The sequence below is a fragment of the Eptatretus burgeri genome, chromosome 3 (genome assembly GCF_056783735.1).
Source record: "Eptatretus burgeri isolate ZD-2024b chromosome 3, Ebu_testis_v1, whole genome shotgun sequence".
NCBI classification, from domain to species: domain Eukaryota; kingdom Metazoa; phylum Chordata; class Myxini; order Myxiniformes; family Myxinidae; genus Eptatretus; species Eptatretus burgeri.
In genome coordinates this window covers 59,129,341-59,156,568 of record NC_140963.1, presented here as the reverse complement: position 1 = coordinate 59,156,568, position 27,228 = coordinate 59,129,341, and the positions used below count along the sequence as shown (strand labels likewise).

At 47.0% G+C, this 27,228-nt stretch overlaps 1 protein-coding gene across 8 annotated transcripts in view; it reads right to left on the bottom strand.

Moving 5' to 3' along the window:
* LOC147029991 (arf-GAP with GTPase, ANK repeat and PH domain-containing protein 1-like) overlaps positions 1–27,228 on the bottom strand; it is a 459,947-nt gene that overhangs the window by 71,514 nt on the left and 361,205 nt on the right. For all 8 annotated transcript variants that reach the window (XM_085873585.1, XM_085873584.1, XM_085873587.1 and 5 more), the window contains one exon: positions 2,848–2,938. In XM_085873585.1, the coding sequence (XP_085729711.1) occupies positions 2,848–2,938 (91 nt within the window). The remainder of the gene's footprint in view (positions 1–2,847; positions 2,939–27,228) is intronic.

Sequence of the window (27,228 nt, the reverse complement as noted above, 5' to 3'; positions counted from 1 at the left end):
TTTCCAGAGTCAGAAAGATATTTGATAAAAATCAGGAAGAGGACTGTGCCCAGATCACTGCCATGGGGGCACCCCAGCCTTGACAGGGAGAGGAGATGGAAGGATTCCCTTGAGAGCCAAGCACTGTCTATGACAGTAGAGGAGGCCAATAACCCAAGAGTGGAGCTGTCCATGGATGCCACAGACAGAAAGTTTGGAGAGCAATGCAGGGTGCTCGACTGCATCGAAAGGTCGAGATATGTCTCGAGAGAAGGCCTTCATCTCATGTCTGCCAATAAGGGCCTCATCCATTATTTGGAGGACAGAAGCAGCATGTCCAAGGTTGAGTGAACTGGTCTGAATCTGAATTGATGATCTGAGATGAGGATATTGGTGAAAAGGAATTTATGTAAACTGTGATGATGGATTCCATGACCTTGCTGGTGATTGGGCATAAGCTGAAAGGTCTGTAGTTAAGGGGGTCAGTTTTTGCACCTTTTACAGATGTTGTTTTCTGGCTCTCCAAAGAGTGGACACACACTTGTTGCGGGCTTTGTGGAATGATCTGAGATCGCCTTCGGTCAGGTCTGCCTTCCAGAAAGAGAAGGCAAGTTGTTTCAAAGTAACTGCTTCACCACAGGATTCAGTGTACCATGGTTGTGAAGAAGGGTATGATAACTGAAGACAAGATGGGATGGATCTATGCAGAGGAAAGAGCAAGTTTCAGTGGAAGAATTCCCAGGATGAGTTAATGTCGGGGCAGTAGATATAGGAGACGAGTGGTGAAGTGAGATGGCTGCTTGGAGTCCCTACCAAACTGACAGACTCGCCAGTACTGAGGGGGCTCTCTGAGAATAGCCAGAAAGATGTTTACTCCCACATGCATATGATGAGATGAACCAACTGGAGCAGAGGAAGAGCAGGACACATTTGTGGGGAATCTTCATGTCTAAAAGGGATTATTTTCCATTGTCAGAAATCCAGGTTGGAAAGTTCACAGATTGAGTGAGGCCCATGGAATCAAAAAAGTCCTTTCTGCAGTGCAATGGCTGTTGAGAGGTACAAATACCCAGGCAATTGGCATAGACAGATGAAATCATCACATATGAGGAAGAGAGAGGGCTTGGATGGGTTGTTAAAAGTTGGTCCATGTTGGCTGAGAAAGAGATGCAAATGGAGTTGTCACAGTTAAGAGGATGGTATAACACAGACAAACAAAAAGTGGAAGTGGAGGGAAAGTTGCAGCCGAAGATACTCTTCCTTTGGCTTGGAAGAGTAAGAGCAATACACAGACAGTGGGAAATCCCAACCCCTCCCAATCTTTGTTTGCTCCAATGGACAGTGAGAGTTCTCAATGTAAAGTGCAACTTCACCGCTGGGAAGGATGCAGGCCTATCGAACTGGAGACGACAATAGCCATGGAGAGACACTAAGGAATTGGGACATCCTGTGGGAGGAAGGGTTCAGTGAAGCAGATTATATTTGGTTCATCAGCAGCAGCCTGGATTGAGAGATCTGTCAGGTTGGAGTGGGGGCCTCGGATGTATGAGGTACACAGTCATGGACAGGGGATGAGGCATTGTAAGCAGGTTACAGGAATGTGGAGAGGGGCTGGGGGGACTTGGAGAGTGGGTGTTCAAAGCTGAGAAAGGGTGGGGCAGCGGGGAACAAACCTGGGAGGGGATGGGGAGAAAGGGAATCTGTGAGGGGCAGGGTGTGGGGCACGAGATGAGGGGGAAATCTGAGAGTGGGTGTGGTAGGGGGATATTGGAGGAGGTGGGGTAAGGGGAATATGGGAGGAGGTGAGGTGAGGGGTGATGGGAGGAGGTGGAGTGATTGGGGGGGATGGAAGGAGGTGTGGGGAGTGGTAAGCTGTGAGAGGTGGGGTGAGGGAGAATCAAAAATGGGAGAGAGAGAGGAGTTGAAAGGATGCTAAAGAGGGGGACACAGAGAAAGGGTGGGAACATTGAGGATAAAGAAAGTGGAACGAGGAATGTGGCATCAGAGAACAGACAAAATTGGCATGCCCATAAGCTGAAGCCTTTGCGAGTCGGCTAGATACTCACAGGGCCACAAATTCGAAAATCCACCACAAGGAGGTGTGGTTAAACATGGAAAATTGGACAAAAAGCAGCCAAATGCACAGAGACGAAATGATAACAAAGACACTCTGGATCTGGTGTGGAAAACTTAGCTTTGATGAACTGGAAAGAGGCACTGCACTAGCCAACATTCAACGCACTCAGACCAAGAACCGGAAGTGGTTTTAGTTTAAATTATTTGTATTTTCTTAAATGTTGTCTTTAGGGAATTATATTTTAATACTACAGGACTACATTTTTTTACTCTTCTATACACTGAAAAATACCTTGATACTAAATACATTTTCACCTCTAATATTCACCTGATATAAAGCATTATGTATTCATCTGCAACTGACCATCATTTCAACTCCAAAAGGATTTGTGATAAAAACTCTCGTTAATAAAAAAGAAAAACCTTTTCAATTACCAGAATAGCAAATTGCTTCGTCAAATTATCGCTCTCACTATTCTGGAACCCGAAATTACAGTTTCAAATTCAGACAGATTTTGTTCTGCTGTAAAAGAGGGCATTAAAAGAATGAATGACGTTTCCTTCCCATGGTCCAACTTTCTTCTCAGCAAGGACAATGGTCTTGTGAAAGGTTCACCATTATGGAAGCAAACTTCCCTCCGTCATAACCTCAAAAATGCCACCTCCCAATTAAAAAAGGGTATCCTGTGAGGCTTTTTAACTTAACATACCAACCCAATGTTTCAGGTTCTCATGCACACTATTCAACAAACCGTTTGAGTCATTGACTTTAAAGATACATGCAATACTCACTGGGTATGGAGCAATCCACGCAGAATGCATTCCCCTTGACATTGTGGATTGACTGAATGACTGATGCATCACTCTGACTCCCAACACGGGCCTGCAGAGTAAAGGAAGATTGCCCATTTTTGTAAAGCTGTGACTATGACATTGAAGCAATGCATGACACAGATCTTAAAATAGGCAAACCTTTTGTAGTACCATTCATGTCGTGTGGTGAACTAGAAGGCCAATTAAAGTGTTCCGGCAGCCTCAGCGGGGCTGAAAAGCCCTGAGGTATGCAAGCCAACACCACTTTTTTTTGCAAGAGTTGGATATTCAACTGACATGGCTTATGAAAATTCCAGCTTTCTTGGCCATTTTATAATGTCACGAACAATACAGTACTAAAACAATGCTTCGACAAAAAATGGTTTCACTTGCTATCGCAAAAGCTTCTCACATTTTCCTAGATTCCAAAAAAGTAACTGCAGTATTTTAGAGCCAGACACACCCATGAAAACCATGTGGATCTTTTCTAAGACAGTCGTACAGTCATTGATTTACAAATACTCGTGCAACATTTTCAAGAAATTGCATGATCACTCAGTGTAATAAAAACTGTAATTTGGCTGATCATATATTTGTATTGAAGCATTGTGATCCCAAAACAATATTTTTAACCACAAAAAGAGTGCACATGGTTCATATTATTCAGAAAGGCCATCCCTGAAATTTATTGAATGTGGGAGAAACCACTGAAAGATGTACAAGCATCAAGGCACTTTAACCCATCCTGGTTTGGAAGCTCAGTGCATAAAGTATTTCAAATACAAGCAAATCATCTGATCTTTGCATTTAAGGGAGAAACACAATTTCTTGCATTTTTTCCTCTTGCATTGGTTGACTCAACAGTCACAACATTCGAAGACCACTGCATATAAATGACTTGAAACAGCTCTTGCATATCTCTGTTAAAATATAGTTCAAAGAGATCATGAAACTTTAAGACTACGGAGTTAGATACATACGTACTCATAGTTTGCTTGGAAATTAACACGAGAGATAGCAGGACTCAGGGGTACTACAAATGTTAATTTGAAAGAAGTGAATAGATTGTTAAAGGATGAAGGTAAGCAACCCTCTCGGAGAGCTGGTGGATGTCAAGAAAATTCTGTGGCTGGACAGTTCGATGTTCAAGGAAGAAAGGACATACCCAAGTAAATGCAGTACTGATACATTCAAAGTACAAAGGGCAGAGGAGCTCCTTGTGAGCCAACGGCCATCCGTATATAGTGCTCAACTGTGTCTGTGGACGCCCTCCTGCAGTTTGGTTACTACTTATTAGGAGGTTGGTGGACGGATTTGCACTCCGGCCACCGTATAACTCTTCATTCCGCAAAACATTTTAAAAGCAGAAAAAAACATCTGAAAACCCACTCCGTGGGAGTACCTCCTGTGCAGATGCCCTGCGAAGGGCAGCTCACAGGATGACGGGATTGGGGCAAAGCCTTCGGTACCCCCAATCTTTGATGATAGGAGGGAAACCACGGGGTAAGCTCAAGCGTTTGAATATTGGTATTGCAGCACTCTCTGAGGTTTGGAGACCGGATTGTGGGAAAATCATGGGGGGTGGTTACACCCACGATTGGTCTGATCACTCTGATGGTTATCATGCCCACGGAGTTGCTGTAGCTGTGTCCAAGAAGCTGACTCCAATGATAATTGAGGTAATACCGGTCAACGAGCGTATTATGAGACGAAGGATTCTTCACTCCTTGGGTGTCATTTCCCTGTTCTCTGTATATGCTCCGACTGAGGCGAGTGATCTCGCTGTGAAGGATGCATTCTATGCTACACTTGAGTCTGTGGTTGATCATTGCCCCAGGTAAGATGCTCTTCTAATCTTGGGGAATTTCAATGCATCGACTGGAACAAACAGGGATAGTTATGAGACATGTGTTGGTCCCCATGGGTCTGGAACTGTGAACCAGAATAGCACTAAGTTCTTTGACTTTGCAAGAAGTCTTGGACATAAAGTGGCTGGTTCATGGTTTCAGCACCAACAGGCTCATCCGCTGGACTTGGTATTCCAACACTGGCAGTGTGGCAAAGGAGATTGACCATGTGCTCATTGATGGTTGCTGGAGGATGATCCAGAATTGCAGGGTCTACTGGAGTGCTCAGTTCCTCAACACTGACCACAGGCTTGTGGTAGCAACTCTGAAGTTACAGCTTAAATCCGGGAGAATGGTACCATACCAGCCGAGGCTGGATGTTGGCAAGCTCAAGGATGAGAAGTTAGCTCAGGAGTTTGCGAAAAGGCTGAGTGGAGATTTGGGGGTCTGGGTGCTTTGGGAGATCCTGAAGAGTCGTGGAGTGCCTTCAAGACCACCGTCCTTGATGTTGCCAGGAGATGTCATGGAACTCACCAGAGGGCAAAGAAGAATTTTGTCTCTCAAGGGACACTGGATACCATTGACCAGTCACAAGGCCAGGCTGAATGGCAGAGCTGAGCTGTTCAGTGTGCTGAGGCGTGAAACTGTACGTGCACTAAGGGTGCACAAGAAGGCCTATGTGCGAGGAATCTGTGAGGGGGTAGAGCATCATCTGTGGTCAAGTGATTCTCGTCCTGTTTACAGGGGAATTCACGCATTGCGTTTCTCCAAGCCCGTCCCTCGGTGTACTGCAGTTAGAACAGAGGTGGTGGGCTCTTGACAGAGGAGTCCAAAGTGAAGGCCCGCTGGGCCGATTACTTTGAGCGGCTGTACCAAGCTGATCCACGAGCTGTCGAGTTGGATGTCAGGAGTGTTACAATCACGATTGCTGACCCTCCAATCAACTGTGGTCAACCTTTGTCTGTGGAAACATAGGTTGTGGTGAACCGGTTGAAATGGGGTAAAGCTCCTGGGATTTATGGCATCCATGCTGAACTTCTCAAGGATGGTGGAAATACTGCACTTGTATTGTTTCATGCAGTTGTGTGCTTTGACTGGAAAACAGGCATCATCCCAACTGACTGGAAGAGGGCCCTGGTTGTCCCTCTCTGGAAAGGGAAGTGTGATCGCCAAGACTGCAACTCCCGAGGGGTGACGCTGCTCTCAGTGCCGGGCAAGATCTTTGCTCGGATAATTCTTGATAGGGTTTGCCACCATCTGCTTGAGCAGCAGCATTCAGAGCAGTCAGGCTTTACACCAAAGAGGTCAACGATTGACCATATCTTTGCTCTTTGGGTTCTCACCAAATGCAAACGAGAGTTTCGGCAAGGGCTGCTGGCAGTCTATGTTGATCTCTCTAAAGCATTTGATTCAGTGAATCGGGATGCCCTCTGGAGGATTCTTGGTCTTAGTGTGTTGCCACCAAAACGGATCAATCTGATGTCTAAACTCTACTCTGCAACTGAGAGTGCTGTGAGATTTGGTGATACCATCTCTGACTTATTTGCAGTTGTTACTGGAGTTCTTTAGGGGTGTGTACTGGCCCCCACACTTTTCAGCACTTGTATGGACTGGATTCTGGGGAGGATGTCGGATTGATCAAGCTGCGGTACATCGTTTGCGAATGTCAAGAGCTCTGATCTTGATTTCGCAGATGATGGTCATCTTAGCAGAGACTCTAGATTGCCTTTTCGGCGCCCTCGAGGTGCTGAATGAGGAATTGGAGCCGCTGGGATTATGGGTTTCCTGGGTCAAAACTAAGATCCAGGCTTTCAATGACATTTTTAATCCTGCTTTCCTGTCTGCACCTGTTTGTGGTGAGGATGTTGAGGTCACGGAGAGATTCACTTACCTTGGCAGTGATATTAATGTCTCTGCTGGCTGTGAGCCATAGGTCAACAGACGTCTGGGTCAGGCCTGGGGAGTCATGGATTAACTGGATCATGGGGTGTGACGCTGTCGGTACCTTTGCGGAAGGACGAAAGTCCAAGTCTTCAGGTCCTTCCTTGGTGCTTCCAGTCTTGCTCTATGGATGTGAGACTTGGACTCTGACCAGGGATCTGAGATGGAGACTGAAGTCCTTTGGTACTAGGTCTCTCCGGAGAATCCCTGGCTATCGCTGGTCAGACTTTGTGTTGAACGAGCGGTTGCTGAGAGAGACTCAATTGTTACCTGAGATTTGTTACCTGCATATTCCGTGAGCGTCAGCTGCAGCTGCATGGACATGTGGCTCGTTTTGCTGATGCTGATCCTGCTCACCAGATTCTCAGCGATGGAGCCTCGTGAGTGGAGAAGGCCAATGGGCTGACCACGTGCCTCGTGGTTGCAGCAGGTTTATCAGTATCTGAAGGAGATGGGGATGGGCCATGCATCTGCCTGGGGGACGGCCAGAAGGAGGCTCCTGGAGTACCGGCGGAAAGTGGACCCAGCGACACGTTGCTCCGGCGCATGCTCCCTCCCATTCCTGACCTGACCTGACCTGATACATTCCATTGCTCAGAAAAGTCAATGCAAAACAAAGACTTAGAAGATCGAAAAAGTGAAATATAAAGAAAGATTTACAGAAAAAAGCATGACATTACAACACAAGTTAAAAATTTTGATTGAATGAAGATATCTGACAATATTTTATCCCCCAACACTAAAAAGGTGTAAATGAAAAGACTCGATTCAATGAGTGGGTAAAGTAGCTTCAAACAAGGAGCTGACACTCTTGGCAATCCCCACTTTGTGGGTAGTATGAGGAATCTATCTGTGTAATATGAAAGCTACATCTTGAAGTTCCTGCTTTGTTGTTAATCTGCACGTCCAACTGTACATCGGATGCCATAATCGAGTGATATCAAGTAACTTTAGTCCTGTTTGCAGTGCCTAAGCCTCAGCGTGATAATAAAAAAAAAAAAATCACCCAAAATCTAACTTTTTTTTCAAAAATTCGTTTGGCCTAAAACACTCCCTGGAACTCCCTGATGAACCTCTAAAAGTTTGACAAATATCTGTTTGGCCATCTCTGAGAAAAATGGGGACACACAGACAGACACACAAACCGTTCTCTTACAGTATATTCCACCGGTCAAAAGTTTTAGAGCACCCCCATTTTTCCAGGTTTTCCTGAAATTTAAGCAGTTCAAGTCATTAATAACCTGAATTGGTACAAAGCTAAGCGGTAAACTGCCAGAGGTTAAAAAAAAAACGTTTACGTTACCGAAAACTGAAAAATAATGTATATTTCAGAGTTGTTAAAAAAGGCCCTTTTCAGGGAACAAGTAATGGGTTTGCAACTGCAGCTTTTCTGCAGCAATGGAAGTAAATTAAGCCTTGAAAGTTGATGCAAACAATTCCTACAGGTATCTCAACTTTGTTGATTAGTTAAAAACCCTCTGTCTGAATAAAAACAGTGTTGGATCAGACTGTGTTGCTACACCCTCTGAAGCAGTATTTGGATAATATTGCACTGCAGGAAGTAGTATATTGCGATCATAATGGCGAGAAAAAGACAATTAACAAAGGAAGACAGACAGACCATTATAACCCTTAAAAGTGTCGGTCTTTCCTTTAGAGAAATTGCAAAGAAGTCAAGGTGTCAGTGAGTACAGTTTTCTACACCATCAAAAGGCACTTGTAAACTGGAGGAAACTCTGACAGGAAGAGGTCTGGCAGACCCAAAGCCACAACACAATCAGAAGACAAGTTTCTGAGAGTCAAAAGCTTGCGTGATAGGCGGCTCAGAGTCAGCAGCTTCAATCACAGCTTAACACTGGTCGAAGTAAGGAAGTCTCAGTTTCAACTGTGAAGAGAAGACTTCGAGCAGCAGGTTTGACATGTCGAGTGGCAGTAAGAAAGCCATTGCGAAGATGGCAAAATAAGAAGAAGAGGCTTGTCTGGGCCATGAAGCACCGCCAATGGACTACTGAAAACTGGAAGAAGGTCTTTTGGACCGACGAATCAAAATTAGAAATCTTCGGTTCATCACGCAGGGTTTTTGTACGCCGTCGAGTAGGCGAAAGGATGGTTCCTCAGTTTGTGACACCAACTGTCAAACATGGAGGAGGAAGCGTGATGATCTGGGGATATTTTGCTGGATCCAGAGTCGGCGACTTGCACAGAGTGACTGGCACCCTGAACCAAAAGGGCTACCACTGCATTTTGCAGTGCCATGCAATACCATCTGGTCTACGCCTCATTGGTCAGGGGTTCATCCTCCAGCAAGATAACGACCCAAAACATACCTCCAGGCTATATCAGAATTACCTCAGAAGAAAAGAACAAGACGGTAGGCTTCAAATCATGGAAAGGCCAGCACAGTCTCCAGACTTAAACCCCATTGAGCTGGTTTGGGATGAACTGGACAGAAGGGTGAAAGCAAAGCAACCTACAAGTGCAACACATTCGTGGGAACTTATGCAACAGTGTTGGGAAGAACTTTCCAAACAATATTCTATTTCCATTGCAGAAAGAATGCCACAAGTATGTTCAGCTGTTATATCTGCAAAAGGTGGCTCCTTTGATGAGTCCAAAATTTAGATTAAATTTTGTTCAACAAAACTATTCCATGATTTCTTTTTTATCTGCACATTTTATATTTTTTTTGTATTATATTTGGGTGACAAGAACAAGCTGATTAGCTTCTATTTTTTTTGTGTACCTTGTCGAGGCTCATTTGAGAGCTAACACACAATGCACATCAAGGGGGGGGGGTGGGGGCATGAGACAAAAGGGGAGGGAGTGGGAAGGACAAAACAGTGGGGAACAGAGACATGAGGAGATCTGTGGAAGGGAGAGGGATGGGATGGGGAACATGGGGAATAGAAGATGGACATTACAGGAACTTTCAGGAAGGAAAGCAGGGAATTTGAAGGAAGTGGGCTTGGGTGGATTATCGGGGGCAGAAAAGATCAAGGATTTGGAGAGGGGATGAGAAGAGGTGGTGGTGAACAGCTGTTTTGAAGGCCTGGAGGGAAGAATGGGAATGAATAGAGTGAGGGAGTTTATTCCAAAGGCGGGAAAAAAAGAGGAATGAAAGAGTGAAGATGAGCAGTGATTCGTGATTTTGATAGTTTTACCAGAAGGGGGTTGTTGGTGGACCTTGAGCACCCTGCGGAAATGTGGTGGGGACAAATCACAGAGAGAGCGGGGGGGGGGGGGCGAGGCTGGAGAGGAGACGGTGGAAGACAGAAAGACCACCGACCAACCTGCGGTGAATGAGTGAGAGGCCCAAAGACTCAGCCTCATTGCGGGAGATGCCAATGATCTGAAATGCCTTGGTTTCTACAGCGTGAAGCCAAGAAAGGTGGAAGGCAGGAGCACCAGCCCAAATGGGAGAGCAGTACTCCATTAGGCTGTGGACAAAAGCTTTGTAAGTGGTCAGGAGCTCAGGTGGGCCGAGGAAGGACTTTGCACGACGGAGGATTCCCAGTCGGCGACTGGCTTTGGAGGCGAGGTTTGAAATGTGGCTTTCCCAGGAAAGGTCATGGCAGATACTGAGACCCAGAAGCTTGAAAGAAAGACTTCTTCCAGAGGATTGTTGAGAAAGTGGATGGGGGGCGGGGGGGGTCTAAACGGTCCCTTCGAAGAGACATAGTGAGAGTGTGAGATTTGTCTGGATTGAAAGACATGTTCCGCGTGTTGGATCAGTTTGTGATTTTATCCAGATCTGCAGTGAGCGATGAAGCTGCTGCTTGCCAGTCTGAGGGATGACCGATGGTACGGCATCAGCAAAGGGTGGAGACATCAGAGGGTGGAGTCATCAACAAAGAGATATAGTGGATTTTCCAGTCAGAGAGATCATTGATGAAAATGAGAATAAGAACAGGGCCTAGAACGCTACCTTGAGGAACTCCAGCCTGGACAGGAAGAGGGGATGAAAGAACTCCATTTAGGGCCACACGGTGACTGCAACGGGAGAGGAAGTCTGTGAGCCATGAGTGGAGGTGGCCTTGGATACCATTGGAAGAGAGTTTGGTGAGCAGGGCCGGGTGCCAGACTGTGTCAAAAGCACGTGATGTGTCCAGGGATACGGCTCGGATTTCCTGTCTGGCATTGAGTACTTCCATCCATTGTTGGGAGAGCAGAAGCAGCATATCCAGGGAAGAGTGTCCTGGTCTAAAACCAGTGATGATCATAAATCAAGCCATTGGAGAAGAGGAAGGATTTAATGTCTGAAGCGATGATGAATTCCATAACCTTGCTGATGATTGGGAAAGGGCTGATTGGTCTGCAGTTGCAGGGATCTGTTTGCACACCATTTTTGTGCAGGGCAGTGATGTTTACTGATTTCCAAGCAGATGGCAGATGACCTTGAGCAAATGAGAGGGTGAATAGAACAGAGAGAGGGTGAGCAAGAGCAGAAGAGCAGGCTTTGAGGACACGTGGGCTGATGCCGTCTGGACCGGTTGCAGAATATGAGTCAAGGTTTGACAGCAAGCTCTCCACCTTGTCAGGAGAAAAGGACACAGAGTCCAGGGACAGTTGGGTGTGACTGGGTAAGTTGGTAGAGAAAGTGATGCGTTTTTGGACACAAGATGTAGCTGCAAACACCGAGTTTAGGCATTCAGCTTTTTCACGTGCAGTATCAGCAGTGCGGCCATTTGAGGTAAGGGAGGGGATGGAGGGGGAACATACACCAGAAACAGATTTGATTAGACGCCACCAGGATTTTGAGGAGGGAGAGAGGTTTGAGAGTTCAGACTTGAGATGAGAAAGATGTTGTTTTCTGGCTCTCCTGAGGGTAGATACACACTTGTTCCGAGCTTTATGGAAGGAACTGAGATTGCCCTCAGTTGGGTTTGCTTTCCATGAGGCAAAGGCAAGTTGTTTCAGGACAACTGCCTCACCACAACCTTCAGTGAACCAAGGGCGGGAGGATGGGTAGGACAACTGAAGACGAGAGCGTATCAATCTGTGCATGAGGGAGTGCAAGTTTCTTTGAAAGAATTCCCAGGATGAGTTGATGTTGGAGAAAGTAGCGATAGGAGACCAGTCTACATGTTTGATGGCTGTTTGGAGACCCTGCCAGTCGGCTCGAGTGAAATGCCAGACTCGATGGCGGTGAGGTGGTTGTCTGATAATAGCCAGAGAGATGTCCACTTTGACAAGGACGTGGTCAGAAGAATCGATTGGAGCGGAGGAAGAGCAGCAGATATTATCAGGGAAATTTGTCAAAATCAAATCCAGAAGAGATGGAGTACCATTGGTTGAGATCCGGGTCAGGAAGTTGAGTCGGGAAGTCAGTCCCAATGAGTCGCAGAAAGCTTTTGCTGAGGTGCCATGACAGGTGAGAGAGGTACCCACACCTAGCCAACTGGCATGATGACAATTGAAGTCGCCGCATATGAGGAAGAGAGAGTTTGGATGAGAAGATAGAAGTTGGTCCATGTTTTCGGATGGTGAGGTGTAGATGGAGTCATCACTGTTAGGTGGACGGTCAGGTCAGGTCAGGTATGGGAGCATGTGCCAGAACAGCGCGTCGCTGCGTCCACTTTCCGCCGGTACTCCAGGGGCCTCCGTCTGGCCATCCCCCAGGCAGATGCCAGGCCCATCCCCATCTCCTTGAGATGATGGTCAACCTGCTGCAACCATGAGGCACGTGGTCGGCCCACTGGCCTCCTCCACTCATGAGACTCCCTCGCTGAGAGAATCTGGTGAGCAGGATCAGCGTCAGGAAAACGAGCCACATGTCCATACAGCCGCAGCTGACGCTCACGGACTATGCAGGTAACAAATCTCATCCGAGTCTCTCTCAGCAACCGCTCGTTGGACACAAAATCCGACCAGCGATAGCCAAGGATTCTCCGAAGAGACCTGGTACCAAAGGAATTAAGTCTCCGTCTCAGATCCTTGGTCAAAGTCCAAGTCTCGCACCCATAGAGCAAGACTGGAAGTACCAAGGACCTGAAGACTCGGACTTTCGTCCTCCCGCACAGGTACCGGCAGCGCCACACCCCATGATCCAGTGAATCCATGACCCCCCAGGCCCGACCCAGACGTCTATTGACCTCCGGCTCACAACCTGCGGAGACATGAATATCACTGCCAAGGTAAGTGAATCTATCCACGACCTCAACATCCTCACCACAAACAGACACAGACAGGACAGCAGCATCCAAGATGTCACCGAAAGCCTGGATCTTTGTTTTGACCCAAGAAATCCGTAATCCCAACGGCTCCGACTCCTCATTCAGCACCTCGAGGGCCCCAAGAGGATGTCTAAAGTCTCCGCAAAGATGACTGCATCATCTGCAAAATCAAGGTCCGAGATCTTGACATTGCCAAACGATGCACCGCAACTTGATCTCTCTCCGACATCCTCCCAAAAATCCAGTCCATACAAGTGCTGAAAAGTGTGGGGGCAAGTACACATCCCTGACGAACTCCAGTAACAACTGGAAATAAGTCAGAGGCGGTACCACCACACTTCACAGCACTCTCAGTACCAGAGTAGAGTTCAGACATCAGATCGATCAGTTTCGGTGGCACCCCACGAAGACCAAGAATCCTCCAGAGGACATCCCGATTCACTGAATCGAACGCTTTACAGAGATCAACATAGGCTGCAAGCAGCCCCTGCCGAAACTCTCGTCTGCGTTCAGTGAGGACACGAAGAGCAAGGATACGGTCAATCGTTGACCTCTTTGGTGTAAAGCCTGACTGCTCTGGACGCTGGTGCTCAAGCAGATGGTGGCGAACCCTATCAAGAATTATCCGAGCAAAGACCTTGCCCGGCACTGAGAGCAGCGTCACCCCTCGGTAGTTGTTGCAGTCTTGGCGATCACCCTTCCCTTTCCAGAGAGGGACAACAAGGCCCCTCTTCCAGTCAGTTGGGATGATGCCTGTGTTCCAGGCAGAGCACAAAACTGCATGCAACGACGCGAGTGCAGCATTTCCACCAGCCTTGAGAAGTTCAGCATGGATGCCACAGATCCCTGGAGCTTTGCCCCGTTTCAACTGGTTCACCGCAGCCCGTGTTTCCACAAGCGATGGTGGACCACAGTTGATTCGAGGGTCAGCAACAGGGATTGTAACACCCTTGACGTCCAACTCGACAGCTGGGGGATCAGCCTGGTACAACCGCTCAAAGTAACCGGCCCAGCGGGCCTCTACTTCAGACTCCCCTGTCAAGAGCCTACCACTCTCTGCTCGAACTGCAGTGCTCCGAGGATGGGCTTGGATGAACGTAATGCGCGAATTCCCCTGTAAGCGGGACGAGAATCACCTGTCCACAGGTGATGCTCTACCCCTCACAGATTCCTCGCACATAGGCCTCCTTGTCCACCCTCAGTGCTCATACAGTTTACGCCTCAGCTCCCTGAACAGCTCAGCTCTGCCATTCAGCCTGGCCCTGCGACTCTGGTCAATGGTATCCAGTGTCCCTTGAGAGACAAAATTCTTCTTTGCCCTGCGGTGAACTCCAAGGCATCCACCGGCAACATCAAGGACGGTGGTCTTGAAGGTGCTCCACAACTCTTCAGGACCCCCCAAAGCACCCAGACCCCCCAAGTGTCCACTCAGCCTGTTCGCAAACTCCTCAGCTACTCTCTCATCCCTGAGCTTGGCAACATCCAGCCTAGGCTGGGATGGTACCATTCTCCAGGATTTAAGGTGCAGCTTTAGAGTTGCTACAACAAGCCTGTGGTCAGTATTGAGGAACTGAGCACTCCGGTAGACCCTGCAGTTCTGGATCATCCTCCAACGACCGTCAATGAGGACATGGTCAATCTCCTTTGCCACACCGCCAGCGTTGGAATACCAAGTCCAGCGATGAGCTTGCGGGCGCTGAAACCATGAACCAGCCACCCTAAGTCCATGACTTCTTGCAAAGTCAAGGAACTTAGTGCTATTCTGGTTCATAGTTCCTGACCCATGGGGACCAACACACACCTCATAACCATCCCTATCAGTTCCAGTCGATGCATTGAAATCCCCCAAGACTAGAAGTGTATCTCGTCTGGGGCACTGATCAACCACAGACTCGAGTGTGGCGTAGAATGCATCCTTCACGGTAAGATCACTCGCCTCAGTCGGAGCATAAATAGAGACCAGGGAAATGACACCTAAGGAGTGACGAATCCTTAATCTCATAATACGCTCGTTGACCGGTGTTACCTCAATTATCATTGGGGTCAGCTTATTGGACACAGCTACAGCAACTCCTTGGGTATGGTAACCATCAGAGCGACCAGACCAATAGTAGGTGTAACCACCCACCATTATCTCGCCGCAATCCGGTCTCCGAACCTCAGAGAGAGCTGCAATCCCGATGTCCAAACGCTTGAGCTCAGATGATAACAGAGACAGGTGATCATCCTCTCTTAGGGATAGGACATTCCAGGCACCCACCCGAAGGGACCGCCTCAGGTTAACCCAAGGAGACCGCCGTCTGGTGGAGCGACACCTCAGCACCACTCCCGACACACTCTCCCGCAATCTGACCCAGGGATGTTACCCCGTGGTTTCCCTCCTATCAAAGATTGGGGGTCCCAGAAAAGCTTTGCCCCAATCTCATCATCCGGTGAGCTGCCCTGCGAAGGGAAGCTGCACAGGAGGTACTCCCACGGAGTGGGTTTTCAGATTTTTTTGCGTTTTTGCGTTTTGCGGAATGAAGCGTTTTACGGTGGCTGGAGTGCAAATCCTGCCACCAACCTCCTAATAAGAAGTAACCCAACTGCAGGAGGACGTCCGCAGACACAGTTGGGCACTAGATATGGATGGCCGTTGGCTCACAAGGAGCTCCTCCGCCCTTTGACAGGTTTTGTTTTTAATCCTGCTGGGTGTCCATATCCAAACACCCTCCTCACCAGAAAACCTGGTGGGGGAGACGGTTTAGTCGCCGACAACCCGACCATGGAACAGGTTAGTACAGGTTTACATGGTACCTGTAGCAGGTCACAGATCGAACCTGACCTGACAAAGATCGAACCTGTGGACGGTACAGTACACATATAAACATGAGGTGGGAGTGGAGAGGAAGCCGTAGCCAGAGGTATTCCTGGAGGTGTGGGGGAGTGAGGGCAGTGCATGGAGAGTGAGGAATAGAGTCTTTGATGAAGAGAGCAACACCTCCACCAGGACGAGGCTCAGGTCTGTCATACTGGAGGAGGGAGTAACCAGGGAGAGATACTTGGGCGTCAGACACGTCTTGGGGGAGGAAAGTTTCTGTTGGGCAGCTTATGTCTGGTTTGTCAGTGGCAACCTGTATGGAAAGATCTGACAGGTTTGAGCGAAGGCCCGGACATTTGAGGTCCACACTTTTAATGAAGAGGGAGGGGAGGAGGCTTTGGGTGCAGGGGGTGGAGGGGGAGGGTGAGGGTAGGACAAGGGACAAGGGGGGAGGGTGAGGGTAGGACAAGGGATGAGGGGGGAAGGTAAGGAGGGTTGTTGAAAGAGTGTGGGGATTGCAGAATAGCTGGAGGAGGAGGCCGGATGAGGAGGAGAAAAGGCTCTGTGGTACTGGGGGAGAGGGGGGACAAGAAAGTGGGAAGAAGGCAGTTGAGGATTTGAGGAGGTGGAGTGAAGAGATGGAGGTGAGAGGGCAGTGGAAGGAGGCAGCTTTGCGGATGAGAAGGGGAGCAACTTTGAGAAGGATGAGTGAGGGGGATGAATGCTGGAAGAAAGGTGAAGGGGGTGGGGGGTTGAGAGAGGTGAGAGGGAGGCTTGGAGGGAGAAGAGTGGGATGGTTGCTTTGAGAGTGAGGGGTGAGAGGGGTGAGTTGGCACTGGAGTTGGAAAAAAAGATTGGTTGATGGAAAGCGAACATTCATAGCAAACTGGGGTTTAAAAAAGTTTTAGGTCAGAGATGCGATTTAACACAATTCTTGGTGGATGCAATAAAGGCGAATTCAGAGAATGGAGAGAAGAAACGCTGTAACAGTTGGATTTTTTAGGCAAGGTATGAAGGAAATGTCGAATTGAGAGCAGTCTGTTTAAATAGCAGAAGAGTAGTGCATTATGATTCAGTAAAGAGTAGCACACGTATGAAAGAGGAAGATGAAGCATTATAAGAGATCGTTTTTATTTTTATTATTAATGATTGAGAGAGTTTTCAACAGATTAGGTCATGGAAGTGTTGTTGAAAAAATCGAGGAAGAAGAAGAAGAGGAGAAGAAGAGGCGATGAAGCACAAAAAGAAGAATGGAGTCGTGAATGAGGAAGGAGAAAGGTCGCGTTTTTTTGGGTTGCCAAAATAGTTGGGTCTCCGAAATTGGTGACCCTTATTGTCAGTAATTCTGTCTGTTTGTTTGGATGTTTGTTCGTTTGTCATCAGCATAATTGGTAGTAAACGTGGGCGGATTTTGACCAAACTCGGGTGGTTGGTACATCTGATGACCTAGTGCTTTCGAAATTGTGATGGTTGCTCAGGACGCTTTGGTTCCCTAGCAACAACCGAAAAACCTTCAAAATCGGTACCATTCACGCAAAATCAATTCCGAAAGCCATTATCCCACGTAGGGTTATGAAATTTGGCACGAATGATCTACAGGTGATGCCCTATCAAATATATTCCGGTTTTTGTGATGTATGGAATACTTTACCCGCAGCGCCCCCTACAATTAGGGTATGCGTGAAAATTGGCGAAAATTGAAGGCCCCCTAGCGACCAGGTGAGTGCATCGATACGAATGAAACTTTGCAGGTTCATGGTACTCCATGAGTACTACAACTTTGCCTTTGGACATATTGACCGATTTCACTTAGGTCAGGGGTCAAAGGTCAATTAGTGCAAAAATCGATAATATGCGAGAGCTGGAGGTGCCTTCGCGCCAAATGCTACTCCTCCTAGGGTTATGGTCGGATGGTCATGAAAATTCACACGTATCGTCTGGAATACATTGTGCACAAACGATCAAGCCGGATTTTCAATTTAGATCTTTATTCACCCACAGCACCCCCTCAGACTTTGGGGATTTCCAATTTCAAACTGCATTTTTGGTACTTTTCATTCAAATGGATACCGAGTAGTTATCAGTAGATGGAACTGGATGAGATTTGACATGCATAATCTTAAGGTGATTCTGTATCCGCTATATGACATCCATTTTGCTCTATATCATATAGTTTCCATGCTTGGCGACCCATCGCCACCTACCGGCTTGTTTTTTTATTTAAGTTAAGAAATAGAGTGACTAGTTGGGAGGGATGGGGGATGTTAGGAAAGTGGGGAAGATAGAAATTGAAGGTAATGGGGAGAAAAAACAAAACACGATCGTACACCGAGGGGAACCAGTAGGCCTCAAGCCTCAAGGGTAGGCCTCAAGCACCCGGTAAGACAAGGTCGACAAAATCTCACAAAATAGCACGATTTTTGAAACAAAACCGAACTAGGAACACACAGTAACATGTAAGTGAGAAAATTAACAGTTAAAACGGGACAGATAACGACCGGAAACTTAACTTTGAGATCGTCAGCAGAAAGCCCTGAAGGAGACCTGTTGACGCTCCAAACCCGGAACCGGAAGCATTTGTTCTATGCTTTAATTTCAGTATTTGTTCTATGCTTTAATTTCAGAGTACATTGAAACATGAAACTGCTTAAATTTCAGTAAAAACTGGAAAAATGGGGGTGTTCTAAAACTTTTGACCGGTAGAGTAGATTGCAAAGCTTTTGATTGTGTTGATCAAGAATAGATGTGGATTATGTTGGGAAAAATGGGGATGGTAGAGTTCCTAATATGTCTTATAAGAAGCCTGTACATTAAGCAAGAAGCTACAGAAAAACAGTGTGGAGAGACAGAATGGTTGATGAATGGATAAACGCTATCATGAATATATGTAGATTATGAGAGAAAAAAGAAAAATAAACGAGTACAGTACTGTACCCTGCAGTGTACTCATCGATAACAGGAGAAGAAATTGCGTGTTGAGGCCTGGAGATGTGTGGATGGGGAGCTCAAGTAATAGAGTGGTGGGACCTCTGACCACGAGTGCTTGAATGAATAGATACAGGTCGTTTTCCACTCATATTTTATGGTTTAGGGAAAGTTTAATGAAAAGTATTCACAATTAAAGGGCTGGAGATGTGTTGAGTGCCTCAGCCTTTGTAGCTATGTGAAAGGTAATATTACATGATCCCAAACCTATTCCTTAATGGGTGTAGGTAGGTGTTTTAGTCCCCCACAAATAAAACAAAATTTGATTTCTTCAAAATGCCAACAGGAATAGAACAGCAACAGGTAATGCAGGGTAGTAACCAATAAAACAGAGATACACCTGTCTTTGATATTCCCCTTATTTTTCCATGATCCACCTCAGATTTGCGATTTGATCTCTCTCTCGTACCTCTTCCTCTTCTGAAACCTGGTTGCTCAATGGCTATTTCTCGCTGAATCAAGTCTTCTATTCTGTGTTGAATGATCTTCAGTAATATCTTGCGAGCATGTGAAATCAAGGCAATGGTTCAGTTGTTTGAGCATTCTCTTGCATCCCCTCTCTCCAGCAATGGCACAGCACCTATAGAAAGTCTACATCCCCTTTCAAAAATTTCACCTTTTGTTGCCTTATAGCCCAGAATTAAATTGCATGAAATCAGACTTTTTCCACCTTTACTTATACATCGTAACCCACAACTTCGAAGTGAAAAACAAATTCCACAAATTTCAGAAAGTTAATAAAAATACAAAACTCGAATATCTTGGTTGGATAAGTGTCCACCCCCTTAAAATAGCAATTGTAAATTAGCTTAGGTGTAGCTAATCACCTTCAACATCACACATCAAGTTAATTGGCCTCCACCTGTGCTAAATTGTAGTGATTCTGATTATTTCAGAATAAAATCAGCTGTTCCTGTAGGTTTCCTCTGCTGGGTAGTGCATTTCACAGGAAAGACTCAACCATGAGCACCAAGGAGCTTTCAAAAGATCTCTGGGATAAAGTTGTAGAAAGGCACAGATCAGGGGATGGGTATAAAATGTTTCAAAGGCCTTGAATATCTCTTGTAGCACAGTCAAGACAATCATTAAGAAGTGGAAGGCATATGGTACAACCAAGACCCTGCCGAGATCAGGCCGTCCCTCCAAAATTGATGACTAAACTCACGGTCACAATGAACCCACGATGCATTTGTGCCACGACACGACAGAAAATTTGGGCAAATTGTGGGTCATCGGGGGTCGTCGCAAGACAGTCCTACGAAATTTTGAGCATCATGGCATCGACTTGCCGTCGTGAGGCAAAATTGGACATGCACCTTTTTTGCTTGACGATTTTTTGTGGTATCTATGTCTTGTGGCTGTCGTGAGTCTGTCCTATGACAGTCTTGCGTTTTATAGTCGGGAGACGGACGCGCGAGCGTCCCATGAGTGACCCACGACTGTTGTGCGACTGTCGCACGACTGTCGCACGCACATCCCACGAGTGAACCACGACCTGATCACATGAAAAACAGCCCCCCGACAACTCAGGATGGTCCCACGACTATCGCACGACTGACTTGCGACACACCCACGACATATGTTTTTTTTTTCTGTCGCGTCCCCATCGCCAAACCATCTTTAAAGTGTCGTAGCCCTTGTGACCACTCAAAATAGATTTTGGGCATGTTGCAAGATCTGGCCACGACAAATATTTCTGGGTATACCACGCCAAAATTTCGTACGATCCGTTGTGACCGGGACTTAAGCAACGAGGAGACTGATCAGAGAGGCTACCAAGAGGCCAATGGCAACTTTGAAAGAGCTCCAGGTCTTTATGGCAAAGACTGGTCACTGTGCGCATGTGACAACAATATCCCAAGCACTCCACAAGTCTGGCCTGCATGGTAGGATGGCAAGAAGGAAGCCATTACTCGAAAAAAAAACCCACCTTGAGTCCCGTTTGAGGTATGCAAAAAAACACACCGATGATTCTGCAGCCATGTGGCAAAAAGTTATGTTTGGCGCAAACCCAAGCCAGCACATCATCCAAAGAACGCCATTCCCATTGTGAAGCATGGGGGTGGCAGCATCATGTATTGGGGATGTTTCTCATCAGCAGGGTCTGGGGCACTTGTTGAGATAGAAGGGAAAATGGATGGAGCAAAATACAGAAAATCCGAGAGGAAAACCTGCTGCCCTCTGCAAGAAAGGTAAAATTGGGAAGGAAGTTCAGCTTTCAGCATGACAAGGACCCGAAGCACACAGCCAAAGTTACAATGGAGTGGCTAAGGAACAAAAGGATAAATGTCCTTGAGTGGCCCAGTCAGAGTCCTGATCGAAATCCAATCGAAAATCTGTGGCATGACTTGAAGATTGCTGTCCATCAACGCTCCCCATGCAACTTGACTGAGCTTGAACAGTTTTGTCCAGAAGAATGGGCAAATATTGCCCAATCAAGGTGTGCAAAGTTGGTAGAGTCCTATCCCAACAGACTCACAGCTGTAATTGCTGTCAAAGGTGCTTCCACCAAGTATTAACTCAGGGGGGTGGACACTTATCCAACCAAGATATTCTAGTTTCGTATTATTAAATTAATTTTCTGAAATTTTCAGAACTTGTTTTTCACTTGGAAGTTGTGGGTTACGGTGTGTAAATAAAGGTGGAAAATGCAATTTAATTCAAGGTCATAAGGCAACAAAAGCTGAAATTTTTTTTTAAAGAGAGGCTGTTTGAAACGCTGGGAGCATAGGAGTATTTTATATAACTTGAGAGCTTCTCCTCAATGTCACTCAACAGCATAACAGTCCACAGGGGGGCCTATACATATATTAATTTCACACTTTGCACAACAGACAGGGAAGGATGAACTTGGAAGATTTATATTAAAAGTACATTTATACTTTTGAATGCTGCTCCCTTCCTCAAGTAAACAATAAAATACTTATCTGTGTGATCAATCGAGTCATCTTTGAGCAGTGGAAGAGCCGAAGAAGAAAGTGAGGGCATCTATTTAGTACATACGGTGGAATTTTTGAAGAGTCCACTCTGATTTCTCTGATAATACTCCCCTCTCTCTGAAAATTGATATCCCAAAAAGTTAAATGATGCATGTTTATCCTCGCAAAAATGCAGTGTCATACAAAGGGTGAAAATTTTCATTCACTGACAAAGCAAACAGTCCAAAATACCTAAATTTGATTAAATTTCAAAATTATATAATGAAGGCCTCAGGTTTGAATGCACAAAAGCCTCACTCCTCAATTTATGACTGATGCTTTCACAAGTTTAATAACAGAAAAATTTGTCCAAAAAGGACAGAAAAAAGAATGTCCAAGACTGGTGTTAATACAAACATGAACATCGAAATGACCACTGGACACTGTCCATTTTTGGTGGTGATTCATGGCAATGTCCTGTGGAGATTTTTTTTCCTTTGATCAATGCTGCCTTACCAGACTGTTTCACGAAATTCTACGTGTAAAGATTTATTGCACATTTTCACACCTTCCCTGCTGCTGGGCATGGCAATGCTCAACACATGTGTCTGCTTTGCTTTATGAAGTGTTTTATTAGTGACTATCAAATACAACACATCACTTTGCTGATGGGAATATTAAGGGGGGGGGGGAGAAAGAGGAAGGGGAAGGAGAGAGGAGGGAGAGAGGAGGGAGAGAGGACGGAGGGAGAGGGGGAGGGAGGAGGGAGCGAGAAGGGAGGAGGGGTGGGAGAGGTAGGAAGGGGGGAGAGCGAGGAAAGGGGTGGGATGAGGGGAAGAGCGAGGAAAAGGGTGGAGGGGGGAAAGAGCGAGGAAAGGGGGGATATGTGGGGAGAGCGATGCCTCCTCACCAAACATTGCAATACACCCTGGATAGTGGGGTGGGGGCGAGGAGGATGGGGGAGATAGGAGGAGGGGAAGTGGGGAGGGGAATGGGATTTGGAAGAAGGTAAGCATGAGGGGAAGAGTTCGCAACTTGCGTTTGGTAGTGGGACTTGTGGAGAAAGGAGGGGGGGGGCGTAATACAGGATTGAAAGAAATAGGGCATGTTAAAACAGCACGTTAATTCAGCATGTGGAGGCCGCTGGGAGATGTCCATGGGGGTGGAGAGGGGAGGAGGTTTGGGAGGACGTAAGCGTGAGGGGAGAGGGAGGGATGCCAGCATAATAGGAAGGGAAGGCAGCGTGAGAAGAGAAAGCAGTGTGAGGGGAAGAGAAAGCAGTGTGAGGGGAAGAGAAGGTGGTGTGAGGAGAAGAGAAGGTGGTGTGAGGAGAAGAGAAGGTGGCGTGAAGGGCGGGGAAGGGAAGGCAGCATGACGGGCGGGGAAAGGAAGGCAGCATGAGGGGAAGGGTAAGGTGGCGTGAGGGGTGGGAAGGGAAGACAGTGGGAGGGGAAGGGAAGGGCGATAAAATGCACCCAAACAGCAAAATTTTCTTTTAACCCACCCGGTTCGATATAAAACAGGGTGGAAGCATTTAAAACCCATGCTTTCTTCCTGGCAAAGGCCTGCCTGCATGCGTGCATGTATGCTTGCACCTGCAGCGACCTTTGCACCCCTCCGGTCGGCTCATTCCAAATCTGATTCATACATGCTACACTATGGGGAAGCAGTATTAAATTCAAAACTAAACTGTCAGTCGGTCCCTAACAGTCCCCTTGACAGAGGGGGAGGGGTGGGGGAGAAGTGGAAAGGGGGAGGATGGGAGAGAGAGGGAGAGGGGTGGGAGAGAGGAGAAGATGGGTGGGAGAGAGGAGAAGATGGGTGGGAGAGAGGAGAAGATGGGTGGGAGAGAGAAGGCAGAGGAAAGGGGGGGGGAGAGGAGAGGGGTCAGAGATAGCGAGGCCGGGAGAGGGGGAGGAGAGAGGGAGAGGGGTGGGAGAGAGAAAGAGGAAGAAGAGTGGGAGAGAGACAGAGAGTGGTGTGGGAGAGGGATGAGATGGGGAGAAGGGTGAGAGAGGGGAGGGGGAAGAGAGGGAAGGGGATTCTGGCATATGTGACATCCAGTTTCATGTCCATCTGAGAGATGGCACACACATTGATGAATCACCCTGACTGTGAAACACCAGGATGACAGTTTACAGCTGGGTTGGGATTCAAACCCAGTCTAGACAGCTTAGTGTGAGTGTGTGTACCTCTCGGCTATCCTGCCATGATGTGGTGATTCATTGCTTTGTAAGAACTGAACAATTTGTCAAGTGGCTTAACTACTCAAGTAAGCACACCAATGAAATGGATGAAGAAACTTTTAAAAACGAAACATTTAATTTTACATTTGCATCGATCTATGCTGAAGTGACGGGTCGTATAATGAAAGAAGATCATACAAAAAGGGGGAAATGTGGTGTAAAATAAAATTGCACATTTTCAGCGAGCCAGCCACTGCCCGGCACACTTGCATGACAATGAAGGCCAACTGCAGGCGAGTGGACCCTGAACTTTGTTCAAGTCGATGATATTGTTGCGGGCCGGGGGTCGGTGGCGAGAACGACCACTAGATGGGGAAAGCTACATCGTCTCCACCAGACTCCCCGGAATTGTTGGCCGTCTCTCCAAATAATTCCGTGACGTGGCGGGTCCCTGAACCAACCGTGGTCGCCAATATTTCAACCGTGTAGCATAGGATCTATTTGTCTATAACCAATTTACCTAACTAACTACGCAATTTCGACGACCGGGGAAACCAGGCCCTCGGCACGTCTTGCTCGAACCGGGTCACTCTACCGACTGTGGTTGAGTTCCAGCTACCGACTGTCAACTCCGGTTAGGGTGCAGCCAAACGGAAACTGCCAAAGTGCCGGCTCGAATGAACGGATTATTGGGTGTAAAAACCCAGCTAAACTCAGATTCGAACCATGCTGGACCAATGCAAGAAGGGACGGAAACGAACTGGGAACATTTCTGTGATGATTTATTTATTGTAAATGAAGACACAAAGCAAGACTTAACGCGAATATGCAAGCAAGGAATATTTACAATGATCCAAAAACACTTATTCAGTTCTACTTAAAGACGGGCCCACACGCAGACACACACACAAATGAAAATAAACCCAGAGTTCTTTATTGGACTCTCACAGCCGAGGAGAGAGACGAGCTGGGGGTCAGAGTCCAGCTGAGTACCTGACCGTCGGAGGAAGGGGGTGCTCCGTGATGCGACACCTGACAAAGGTCGTTGGTTTGGTTTCCAGTCGCATGTGTGGGACTCGTGGTTCATGGAGGAGCTCAGGTGGTGAATAGCGGGGTCCACGGAGGGGGGTCAGGGTCGCTCTTTCCTTTCCTTGTAGAGGGCCAGCAGAGACACGTTCGCCGCCTTCACGAACTTCTGCCCAACCCTCCACTTCAAAAGAACTGCACGCTCAACAACAACCCCGTCGTAACCTTCGAACAACCTTCGTAACAACCCCTTTGTAGCAACCCCGAGAGTCCCTTTATAGAGAGAGTAGCGACATAGATGGTCTGGAAAAATCTAGTCACGTGATTGCGTGGAGCCATTTTGAGTCCATCGCGGACAGGATCGGACGCATATCGGTCAGCGTTTTAACGTTCCCGCTGTACGCAGCATCATTCGTGTTTTACATCGATTTTACATCAAAATGACAGGTTGTTGCGCCTTTGGGTGCACAAATAGAACTGAGAAGGGATTCAAGATGTATAGATTTCCATCAGATGCTAAAAGACGGAAAATCTGGGAGAACAGTCAGTCGTGTTGGATGGAAAGCAACTTCTTCGTCAATTCTCTGCCAGGTCAGTGTGATGGTGGTAATGGTCCCAAATGCGTAAATTTGTGTGCTGCGAGTGAGACTGGCCTTTGCTTTGGCTTTCCAGGCTTGTTATCCATTGCTCATGGATTAATTAGCACTTGAAGGGGAAGGCATCTTTATTTAAAATTAAGTTTGTGTTAGAGTCTTCGAGCCAGATCAATTAATATAGGGTCTTGACTCGAGAGCATGTCTCCAAAGTCAGACTCAGACTCAAAGTCAAAGTCAAACTAAAGTCAAAACAAAGACGAATGAACAGAGAACGGATCCAGGCTAACTCGGCACACGGACTAACACGGCCCACTCTTCAAAGGCAGAGTTAGGGTCAACACTAACCCCAATTCTGACCCTAACCCTAACCCTCACCCTAAACCGAAATCTAACCCTAAACCCAAACCCTAGCTTTTAAGAGTAGGTTATACCAAAGATATAAAATGAATTAGTGTGGCTGTAGACTGCCAGATCTCAGGATACTAAACAGGTTGACACCCCATAGCAGCATAGAAGGGAGCCCATCTAACTTCTGAGTGGAGCATGGTCGGGACTGGCTTTTATCTTCGAGGGGGGGGGGGGCATGCATTGAATGTATGTATTTGCATTAGTACATGCGTGTATGTGTCTGTGTGATTGTAAATATGTAATTTGTATATGTGTGTGAGTGTGTGAGTGTGTGAGTGTGTGAGTGTGTGAGTGTGTGAGTGTGTGAGTGTGTGAGTGTGTGAGTGTGTGAGTGTGTGAGTGCGTGAGTGTGTGAGTGTGTGAGTGTGTGAGTGTGTGAGTGTGTGAGTGTGTGAGTGTGTGAGTGTGTGAGTGTGTGAGTGTGTGAGTGCGTGAGTGCGTGAGTGCGTGAGTGCGTGAGTGCGTGAGTGCGTGAGTGCGTGAGTGCGTGAGTGCGTGAGTGCGTGAGTGCGTGAGTGCGTGAGTGCGTGAGTGCGTGAGTGCGTGAGTGCGTGAGTGCGTGAGTGCGTGAGTGCGTGAGTGCGTGAGTGCGTGAGTGAGTGAGTGAGTGAGTGAGTGAGTGAGTGAGTGAGTGAGTGAGTGAGTGAGTGAGTGAGTGAGTGAGTGAGTGCGTGAGTGCGTGAGTGCGTGAGTGCGTGAGTGCGTGAGTGCGTGAGTGCGTGAGTGCGTGAGTGCGTGAGTGCGTGAGTGCGTGCGTGCGTGCGTGCGTGCGTGCGTGCGTGCGTGCGTGCGTGCGTGCGTGCGAGAGAGAGAGAGAGAGAGAGAGAGAGAGAGAGAGAGAGAGAGAGAGAGAGAGAGAGAGAGAGAGAGAGAGAGAGAGAGAGAGAGAGAGAGAGAGAGAGAGAATGAGGAGGCCGGGTGGGGTGGGCTAATCTATTTTTGGTGGGATGAATATATGATTGGCAGCATGCAGCAAAGTTTATATTAATAATTTAAATATGAAAATTAAACAAACACAAATATATACCCACACACGATAAACAAGGTCAAACAACTGCAGAAATACAGACAACTCTTAACATTGTATTGTACATGTACATGTATAAGCAGGGACGTGAGAGTTCGAGTCTCGCTCTCGCCTCCCTGAAATTAAAATGAGGCTGAAATAAGCAGCACGTGGACTTGTCTGGTTCATTCCTTCTTTGTCATGGTTCTAAATGTCTGTGACTGTTAAATCACAACCAGCTCTGTGAATTTCTTCTTTATCATATGGCTCTTAGTTGTCATAAATCTTCTATTTTGTCATCTTCACATAATTTGTTCATTATCAACATGGAAAAGACCATTCCCATCTCTCATATATAGAGAACATAATGGAATACACGGTTCAATGCACTAGCGCCATACGGCGGCTCTGCACGTGCACCGCACTGAATGGACTCAAAATGGCGTCAAATCGTTAGTTGTCGCTACTCTCTCT